The sequence below is a fragment of the Sorex araneus genome, chromosome 5 (genome assembly GCF_027595985.1).
Source record: "Sorex araneus isolate mSorAra2 chromosome 5, mSorAra2.pri, whole genome shotgun sequence".
Taxonomy (NCBI): Eukaryota; Metazoa; Chordata; class Mammalia; order Eulipotyphla; family Soricidae; genus Sorex; species Sorex araneus.
The window spans coordinates 124279675-124290725 of NC_073306.1; the positions used below are offsets into that span (position 1 = coordinate 124279675).

Below are 11051 nucleotides of genomic sequence, written 5' to 3' on the forward strand. Positions count from 1 at the left end.
CAAGGCAAATGCCCTATCCGCTGTGCTGTCACTCTAGCACCTGTGGGGTGTCTTCTTAATTTGATATAGTCCCATTTTAAAATTTCTGTCTGACATGTCTCTAGATTCTTTTCATGAAGAATTCTGCCTACATTTTCCTACTATCTAACTGTTCAACAAAGTTCCCTTATAAAATTATTTCAAAGAAATAAAAAATGAGAAATGGAGCTAAACAATGTAAAGGCATATAGAATCTGCAGTTTGCTCCCTCTTCCCTTCTCGCACTCTAACTCAGAAGGCAAAATCCAGAGTAAATGACTCTTGGGAAAAGATGTTTATTATTATGGTGTGGGCTTAGGAATCAACTCCTGTGGCACCTGTAGGCCAGGGCTTCCTTTTGCCCTGTACATGGAAGAGGTTTTGTTAGCTTGAGCAGCATAATTGTGAAGTGGTTTAAAGCATGGAGCCAGACTATTAGGGTTCTGCTTTCATCCTCACGCTCACTTGCTAGTGAAATCTCTGCTTTTTGGGGTTTGGGGGTTTGGGGGGTATTCCTGGCTCTTAGGAGTGATCCCTGGTGGTACTGGGGACCAAACTGGGCTTTGGTTGTATATAAGAGCCTTATCTCTTGTAACATTTTGCTGACCTCTGCCTTCACTTTTTAATCTGTACATCTCTGATAAAAAAACATACTTTTTAAATGCGATGAACACAAACTCTGAGAACATGGTCTGGAACAATGTTAATTAGTTTAACAATGTTAAAACAATGTCTGGAACAGATCCATTTGAAGAAGGCAGCCCATCTGTGCACCCTTAGTTCCAGGTCTTAACCTTTGTTCCCCAAATCATTAATTTTCCTTTATTTCTCTTGTTCATAGGTGCAAGAAGTGGGGGATTCCAATTGAGAAAATTTACAACAAAACCCAGCGGGAGAAGTTTGCCTGGGCTATTGACATGGCCGATGAGGACTACGAGTTCTAGCCAGTCTTGAGGGGAAGGGTTCTGTGGAAAGGAACAGTGTGGTTTGGGGAGATGGATAAACTGTGAGCCTCACTTACCCTCAGACCTGAGGGAGAGAGGCAGCAAGTCTTAACAAACCAACATCTTTGCGAAAAGATAAACCTGGAGATATTATAAGGGAGAGCTGAGCCAGTTGTCCTATGGACAACTTATTTAAAAATATTTCAAATATCAAAATTCTAGCTGTATGATTTGTTTTGAATTTTTTTTTTTCCAGAAGGGCAAGTGGATGGGAATTTGTCAAGTGTTCTGCCAGGCAAATTCACTGTTTCACTGAAGCATTGGGATTCTCTTAGCTACTGTATACAAAGTCCGATTATATTGGTGCGTTTTTACAGTTAGGGTTTTGCAATAACTTCTATATTTTAATAGAAATGAATTCCTAAACTCCCCTCCCTCCCCCATTTCAGGAATTTAAAATTAAGTAGAACAAAAACCCAGCGCACCTGTTAGAGTGGTCACTATCTATTGTGTCATGGGAATCAATTTTCATTAAACTTGAAGCAGTTGTGACATCGGCAGTGTTTTGGTTCAGACACCTATTCACAGAAAAGCATGATGGGAAAATATTTCCTGACTTGAGTGTTCCTTTTTAAATGTGAATTTTTATTTCTTTTTAATTATTTTAAAATATTTAAACCTTTTTCTTGATCTTAAAGATCGTGTAGATTGGGGTTGGGGAGGGATGACGGGTGAGTGAGTATAAGGATAATGAAATAATCAGTGACTGAAACCATTTTCCCATCATTCTTTGTTCTGAGCATTCTCTGTACCCTTTCAGATATTCATCTTTTTGTTTCAAACCCCAGTCTTTCACTTGAAAGATGTATAAAAAGTTCCACAGGTCAATAAATCTAGAGGAAAATGAGTATTTGGTCCCAAAAAGGAAAAAAAAATAATCAAGATTTTAGGGCTTTTATTTTTTTCTTTTGTAATTGTGTAAAAAATGGAAAAAAAAACATAAAAAGCAGAATTTTAATGTGAAAACATTTTTTGCTATAATCATTAGTTTAGAGGCATTGTTAGTTTAGTGTGTGTGCAGAGTCCATTTCCCACATCTTTCCTCAAGTATCTTCTATTTTTATCATGAATTCCCTTTTAATCAACTGTAGGTTATTTAAAATAAATTCCTACAACTTAACGGAAATTTAGTCTCTGCCTTTTTGTTACAGAGCCGCAGGTCAGAGTGGGGATTTGGGGTTGGCACTTCATGCATGTGATCTGACTGTTAAGGTGACAAGCGTGGTTCCCTCTCAAGGAGCTGGGACTTGAGGCCAGAGCGAAAGTAATACAGCGGGTAGGGCGTTCAATCCCCAGGAACCCATATGGTCCCCCAAGCAACACCAGGAGTAATTCCTGAGTGCATAGCCAGGAGTAACCCCTGAGCATTGCTGGGTGTGACCCCCCAAAAAAGAAAAAAAAAAAGGAGCTGGGACTGGGTGAGACTTTATCTGTTCAGCTTTTGCAGTTGTGTGTCAGAGAGCAAAGTCTACATTTCTTAGATAGAGGCATGTCCAAGAAATGAGGGAGGGTACAGAAAATCTACAAAACGTATTGATTCAAGAACTGTATTAGAAGCTAGCGTGGGTAATATTTTTCTGAGCAAGACGAAGCCAGGTATTTTGGAGACACATCTTTTCAAGTGTTTGATCTGGTACTGGCTAGAAGCAGAAAGCAGCTTATTAGTATTTGCTTATGTGACTGAGTTTAAAGTCAGGATGGCGATTATGATGAACATTGAGCTGTCAGAACGCTAGTTCCCAAGAGTCTTGACTGGAATGCAGGCATCTCCCTATGTTTGAAGGAGGACATGAGCTGTTACCACTTCTTGTATTAGAACAGAGACTCCTACATTTTTCCTCTTTATGCACTGAGAATGTGGCAGAAGTAGTAAAGCCACAGCAAAGCATGAATCTCCCCAATCCCCCAAGTAATACCAAGGTATGGCCTTAGTGCCAGGAGCACCACTAGGCCCAACTTTCACAGCTATTAAAACTTCTTTTCCTGGGGCTGGAGTGATAGCACAGTGGGTAGGGCGTTTGCCTTGCACACGGCCGACCTGGGTTCAAATCCCAGCATCCCATATGATCCCCTGAGCACCACCAGGAGTAACCCCTGTGCATCGCTGGGTGTGACCCAAAAAGAAAAAAAAAAAAAAAAACTTCCTTTCCTGGATTACCTCTCAGTCTGGGAGCAAGGTGATGGGGTGAGGTCTCCACTCAAATAAAGGAAGGAGCAAGAAGACAGTAGTGGTCAAAATTGCCCCCTTAACCTGAATCCTCCACTAGTTAACATAGGGCAACTGAATTTAGGAAAGAAAGCCATCTCCTTGCCCTTTACTGAACTCAACTTGGGACTGGATATAGGGATGGTGTCAAACCCATTGCAGGGAACCCTGGAGGTCTTCCTCATTAGCTATCTTCATTTGTCATTTATTGCGGGGATAGGGATGGGGTAATACCCAATGGTGCTTGGGATATACTCCTAGCTCTGTGCTCAGGGATCACTCCTGGTGGTCTCCATGGTGCCAGGGATTGAACCCAGATCAGCTACATGCAAATCCCTCTACGGTATCTGACCCATCTTTATTTCTGTACCCTGTGAGCATTCACCCCAGTGATGACACCGTCACTGCTTTGGAGCAGCACAATGTGACCGTGTATTTTTCAGTCTTGTGGTATTGAGGCGATCAACTGACTATAAGGAATGTCAGCAGGGGCTCTTCCAGTACCCAGTCAATGCATACACTTTGTAGCTAGCTCATGGGTGTATGATGCAAACTTAAGCCAGAACATGCAACACCTAGGAGACCAATCTTTACCACATCAAAATTAGGAGGTCTTACAGGCAGATTCTGCTGAGGAGCAGGAAGCTGGGCATACCTCTCCCACAAGGACTTGCATACAAATCTTCTGAGGCACGTGCAGAACAGCTCCATGTGGGTAAATGGTTGTGAAAGCATCTGGTTGGTGGCAGCTGACTAGGAGAGGGAGCAAATTCACCTGACCACTTACATTGAGGAAGAGGCCAGGCAGCGAGGTGTGAGGATGGATATGGGAACTGGCCTTAATAGTCCAGATGAGGCCCTCCCAGCTTGGTAATCTAGTAGGCCTGTTACCTCATTCCACTTCCAGCAAAGTTAAAAGGTTTGAAGGGCCCCATCACGTCAGGCCTCCCTCACTTTTTTTTGGTTGGTTGGTTTTGAAGTCACATTCAGTGGCGCTCAAGGCTTAACTCCTGACCTGGCTTTGCTCTCAGGGATCACTTCTGACAGGGCTTGGGGGACATCAGGGATGCTGGGGATCAAACATAGGTCAACCGTGTGCCAGGCACTGTACTATCCACTGTACTATCACTCCTGCCATGTTTTTGTAAAAATATCATGCTTGCCTTTGGAGGCTGCATAGGTCATATGGCAAAAGCAAAAAAATACCTTTCCACGTACAATTTTTTAGCTCTTAATAATGTGCCTCAATTACCTCCACATACACCAGTCTAGGTGAGTCCAGCTGTAGGCACAGCCAGATAGCTGTCTTCAACCTAAACCAGACATCTGGGTGCTTACTTGGCTCTCACCCCTCGTAGCTGGTCAGCAAATCCTGTCTGTCCTACCTGTCAGATCTACCTCAGAGCTCTGCCACATTTTAAAAATGGAAAAAGAAACTTCTCAACTCAGCCCTTTCCAGCCACCTACCCCTCCCACCCTCCACACTGCACAAACAAGCACCTGGAGTGAGTCATCCCCGCCACTGGTCATTCCTCCACCCACTACAGCTAGCTTCCTTCCCATCACCTCAGCCCCCGCTCCATCGGGATCACAGTCAGTGAACACATCACTCTTTTGACAGCTCCGGTGAAGTCACCTATCAGGTGCAAAATGTTTTTAGTAACTTTACTGAGTGGTATAGCAGTGCCAGTTAAGTCAGCGTTGCACTCATTCTAGTAAGATCCCTTAGGCCCAAGTTCAGTTCTTCCATGTTCCCACACCCAGCCTACACTAATCCACTTCTAGAAATTTATCTTTTTTGGGTGTCTAATGTAAACAGAACCTTACCGTACGATGCTACCTTTTTTTGCATTTGTGTGTCTCTGTGTTTGGGGCTTGGTGTTCAGAGGGCTCTCCCAGCTCATCTTTAATCCATATGATGCTTTTCTTTAAAGTGCTTCTCTGGCTTTTATGCCACCCTCCTTGTTTGACTCTTTTATCAGGTCCTTTACTGGCATTTTCTTCTCATGGTCTAGCTTACTCATAAGTAAAGATGACTGCCTATTCCTCTTATTTCCAGCCTGGACTGCTGAGATGAAACTGTATTTCTCTGGCGATCCTAGGACTTCTCAATCTCGAATCTTAAACTGGAGCTCAGTACAGTACTTATTACTTAAGCTAGGATGGAGTTCACATTTCAGTGAAAAGCCCCATCTATTCTTCCCTCCTTACAGAAACTCAGGTAGCCATCATCCTTCACTCCAGTAAATTACCAACTGAAATTGCCTCCTAAGCACCACATGCACTGAATGTATATTTAAAAAAAACTTTGTTGAGAAATGTTGACTTATGGGGTGGGAGTGACAGTATAGCAAATAGGGTGTTTCCCTTATATGGGACTGTCCCAGATCCAGTCCCCAGCACCCCATATGGTCCCCTGTGAGGAGTGACCCCTGAGCTCAGTCAGGAGTAAGCCCTGACCACTACTGGGTGTGGCCTCCCTCAAAAAAGTTGACTTATTTCAGTCCATACAAAGTCCTCATATACTGGGATGCTCTTTCAACTTGTTTTGAACCAAAAAGCACTTTTGGGAGAGAAAAACATTATCCTGAAATGACCTCAGTCAAGCTAGTTTTGGATACTTCTAAGTAGCTCTCTTACAAAATCAGTAAACAAGGCAGCAAAGAAATTTACCACAGACTTAGTAATTATTTCTCACAATCCCAAGTATTACATATAAACAAGTCTCTTAAAGATCACTTTAGTAGTAGGTGCTGACATATTTTAGGTTTGATAATGATACTGTTGTTAGGTTAAATGTTCTTAAAACTTAAGCACAAATTTGTGAATAAAATTATAAAGTTGAGAATTTGTGTTAAAATAATATGGAAGGAGTTACGACATGAAATACAGATGGCCACCAGTTTATAATTAAAACTCGCTAATGGATACGTGGACATTCCCTATATAATCCTTTCTATACTTTATATGCATTTGAAAATTTGTGTAAAAAAGTTGAAATAAGTATTATGTAGATTATTGATACATAAAGTTAAACCTTTAATATTGTATGAAGGTTAATTGCTTAAGTTACAATTTTTAGTGATCGCAACACAAATAATTCAGACTTTCTTTAGAAATATGGATGAATTTCAAGCAGGTTGAACACAAAAGCATGTGCTCAAATCCCATTTATATCAAATTCAACAAAATAGTCTATAGTGATGTAAGTGAAAGTAGATCATCAGTTGCTAGATGGGGCAGAGGAAACACGTGCAGAAGGGGTAGCAAGAAACTTCTTTGGGCAATAGAAATGTTTGGTTTTCATTGAGTGGAGATAATATGAGCATCTACATTTGTCAAGGTTCCACAAATTTTACACTTCAAATGGGTGTTATGTGTAAATTCCTAAACAAAACTGATTTTTCAGGCGTGCTCTCAGTGTAAAAGGCAGTAAAGGCTTTTAGGAATTAGATAATTCAAGAAATGAATTTAATGGTGACAAATATAAATCGAAGATTCATGCGGAGTTTGAAAAAGCTATTTACTAGAAAGGCGATAATAGGGAAAACTAATATTCACAAATACTTTGTTTTAAATAATGTATATGTACATGTAACAAATAAACGTGGACATTTTGATCCTGCATGTCTAAAAATGTTTGTTTTAACTCCAAAATAAAGTCACGACACTTGGAGTGATCTTACGATGCAAAAGATTGACTGAGAGCCACCATATCTTAAGGTATATACATTTTTGTTTTTTGTTTTGGGACCAGCCACACTTGGTGATATTCAGGGGTTACTCCTGGCTCTGCACTCATGAATTACTCCTGGAGGTGTTCAGGGGACCATCTGGGATGCATTCAAAGCAAATTCCCTACCTGCTGTACCATCACTACCTCCAGTCACCTACAGATCTAAAGACTGGCATCTCTTCTCAGTACTTCAGGGAACTGTGATCTACTGACATGTTGGTTGCAATTCAGTATCCACTACTAGACTGGAAACTTGGTCTAACTAATCTTAATGCTCTATTACTGATGTAAAGGAGGCAGCAGGGGAGTGTCTACGGAAGGAGGATACAAAGGGAGAGAAGGAGGGACTGGAGTGATAGTACAGCGAGTAGAGCATTTGCCTTGTACATGGCCAACCAAAGTGTGATTCCCGGCATTCCATATGGTCCCCCGAGCAGTGCTAGGAGTAATTCCTGAGTGCAGAATCAGGAGTAAGCCCTGAGCATCGCCAGGTGTAACCAAAAAAACAAAAAAGGGGGGTGGGGGAAAGAAAGAGAAGAACAAGTAGTGGGAAGAAAGTTAGAAAATGGACAAGTAATAGATCTGCACTGGCATTGGCCAGTGGCTAGGCAAGAGCTTAGCCCTTCTCGATAGTGAAGAAATTATAGTGTCCTTGCTACCCGCCTGAGGAAGGCACATAAGGAGTGTACAGAGAGCATGTTGTGCAGGGCAGTTCAAGGTGCTTTAAGGTAAATACGATGTGCTGACTATACACTGAGGAGCAGGCTGACTGACTCACAAACCTAGAGAAGGCTGGTAAGACACATTTAGATATTAGAAGTCACTGAAAGAGAACACTCCAGGTGGCGGTGCAATAGTACAGTGGGTAGGGCTTTTGTCTTGCATGTGGCCAACCCTATTTCAATCCCTGGCATCCAGTATAGTTCCTTAAGAACTGCCAGGAGGAACCTCAGAGCATTGCCAGGTGTGACCCAAAAGACCAAGAAAGCAAAAAAAGCAGTTTAAAGTAAAAGGATAAAGTTTCACACGGTGTATTAAATAAATTAGACATTCCAAGCCTAAGTCCTACCTCTGTGGCCTGGACCTCCTTGAACTGTAGTTGAACTCTATTTCCCTTCTCTAGTCACTCAAGTTCCTATAAGGAATAAGAATCAGAAGAGATTTTACTGTGGTTAACAGGAAGCTTAGCCATATTTAGTTCTCAGTTTCAGCAGAGTATATACTGTTACATATTACATGCCTTCTTGATAATAACACAATAGTACACCCTATTAACTTTAGTACAATGTTTTCTTTTGGGGGGTCACATCCAGCAGTGCAGAGGAGCTATTCCTAGCACAGTGCTCGAGAGACCTGGGGATCTGGTTTTCTATGTGCAAAGCATAGGCTCCAGCCTCTGGAGCCATTTCTGGGCCCCTTTTCCTTTTTTTGTTTGTTTAGTTAAAGGACAGGGAGAGAATATGCTGTGGACACAGTACTATTCAAATTCTCCTTCAGGGAAGCTCTTGCCCCAGCTTCTGGGAGAGTGGTCAGCCTGAAGAACACCTGCACTGCTCACCTACCAGGCAGAGAGGGCTTGTCCCGGGGCAGCCCACAACCAAAGACGGGTGGTGGGGCGGGGCAGGCAATGGAGGCCTAGGCAGTTTCAGGCCTGCTCCATGGAGCATGGCTCCCCAGGGTGGGAGGGGGGGCTGGCTGCAACTGTCAGGGTTGCAAATGCCTCACAGTTTAATTTCTCCTTATGTCCCTCCACTTCCTTTTCCTCTCCCACAGTGCTCATCACAATGACACACCCTCAGAAATGTTCTGGCCACTAACCTCTGTCACAGTTTGCTTTCAAAGAACCCAACTTTGGACTGTTGTACTGAATAACTTAAAACAGCAGCCACACCCGGTGGCGATGTCATTATGGAAAGGGCCGAGGAGTCGGAGTCAGACTGCCTGGTTTTGAATCTCATCTCTGCCACTTCTTGTGTGTCTTCCTTGTGTCTCGAGTGCTCCATGCCTGTTTTTGATCTGGTTACATGTCACAGAACTAGCACTAGGAGTCAATAAGCCAATGTAGGTCATATGGTTGGGCAGAACCCACTATCTTGCCAAGTGCTGTTCGAAGGTGTTTTACCCACATGTCCAAAGCAACCTCCACAAGGCTGGGACTCCTCCCTAGAGTCCAGACACCCGTATTGGTGTAGGTCAAGGCGTGTTGAAGCATGAGTGTTCACAGAAATAGGCCCAAGCAGGGCGAACATGGGTGATGTCACGGGCGTGTGGTTTGTGTGGGTGCCAGGCTGCTCCCTCCCAACCAGCATAGGCAGCTGCACGCATTGCCAGTTACACCCACGTACCCATATATATGCTGAACTGGGGGAAGCCCATCCCAGCCACACCCTCTGTGTGCCCTGCTTTTCCTGAACTTCTGAGGGAGGCACCTGAAGCCTGGAACACTGGCTCAGAGATCCCAGGACGAAAGGAGCCCCTGTTCACTGAACAAGGGTATGGCAGCAGACTGCAAATAAGAGTTTCTATGGGGCTCTGCATGCAGAAGGCATACCACACAGTCCCCCAAGCACCGCAGAATGACCTCCAGGCACAGAGCTAGGTGTGGCTCCCAAATCACACCACACCACACACACATACACACACACACACATACACACACACACACACACACGTTTCTGTGGTCAGGGATTTCTGGAACCCCTAGAGAAACTATGTTTAAATGTATCACAGTCCAAAGGCTGCCTAAATTGGGTGGGTGCTGGGTTTCCCTTGTTCTCCCAATTCCTGGCCCCAATCTGAACTGGGCTACAGACAAACAGCTCCTCTTCAGACTCAAGCCAGCTGAGCCACAGTGCAAGCTACTCATGGGATGCTGGGCTTCCTGTGTCCAGGACCAGCCATGCTGAGTAGGTGCCCAAAGACTATTCATCACCAAAATCTACTTAGGTCAGTGGCTCTCTACTGAGGCAGAAAAATGTGTGGGGTCAGATAGGCTTGGGTTCAAGGCTGCTGGCTTCTCTGAGTGTGTTTCCAAGGTTCATCATGGACACAAATCCTCTGTCAGAGGGGTAATTATGAGGATCAGGTGTGACCACATATGCCTTGTAAGACTGGCCTGGGCAGTGTAGGTTAACCTCAGTTCCCTCCCCACTACTTTAAAGGCCTGTCACTAGGTGGCAGTCCATCTCAACCACTCCACCGCCCTCCTGGCTGAAGCTGACCAGCAAACCCATCTCAGCCTCACTCATAGGAGTGGGCTTCTTAGTGGTGGTTGGGGAAAACACACATACACAACCACTCTCAAAGAGTCTTGCAATATAACACACACACACACACATACACACAGCCTGAGTACTCCCTCTTACAGTCACACATTCCAGCAAATCTGAATTTTCTCTGGCATCAGCTTGGTCTTTTACCTCTGGATTGTCTCTCCCTAGTTGCCCTGCTCTCCCTGTTTCAACGTTCTCCAGACAGGCTTCTCTGTTACTTGAAGGTGTCCTCAATTTAGGCAGCGCAGGGATCAGCTAGATTGCTGGAGTGAATTTTTAAGGAACAGCTTCACGAAGACAAGATCAATCATTCAACTATACACCCAAAGGCCTCTGAAGAGCAGAGCGTGAAGGGGAAGTGGTCAGAGTGAGTGAGAAAGAAATCAGATCAGATAGGACAGGACTGCTGGGTCAGATGCAATCCGATTTGAGGTGGCCGTGAGGGGAAAGGGGCGAGACGACCATAGCCCGACCGTGACTTCATTCCATTTCAGATGAGCACGGTCAGGGTGCTATGCTACAGACAGATTTCATTCCATTTCAGAGCTGAAGGCGAGGTCTTCAAGGAAAGATGCAGCAAGGCCAAGAAGGGAAGTCTGGGTGGGAAAGACCTACCATGGGGTCAGGGAAGTGGAAACACGTGGGTGCGGGGCCAAAAGGAGGAGAGGATTGAATCCAAGGATCTGGTGCCATGTTCTGACTCTGTAAAGCCGTCAGGGGTGGGAGGGCGAGGGCTGTGTTAAGTGGGGACCAGGAGCAGAGGAGTCGGGGGATACAGATGGATGTCAGGGAGAGGGGCAGAGAAGACACAGGAA

At 44.2% G+C, this 11051-nt stretch overlaps 1 protein-coding gene across 1 annotated transcript in view; it reads left to right on the top strand.

The window, feature by feature from the left end:
* Positions 1 to 6865, top strand: part of TOP1 (DNA topoisomerase I) — a 102560-nt gene extending 95695 nt beyond the window's left edge. The window contains exon 21 of the mRNA XM_055137526.1: positions 860 to 6865. Coding sequence (XP_054993501.1) covers positions 860 to 962 — 103 coding nt within the window. The 3' untranslated portion in view covers positions 963 to 6865. The remainder of the gene's footprint in view (positions 1 to 859) is intronic.
* Positions 6866 to 11051: the final 4186 nt, after the last annotated feature.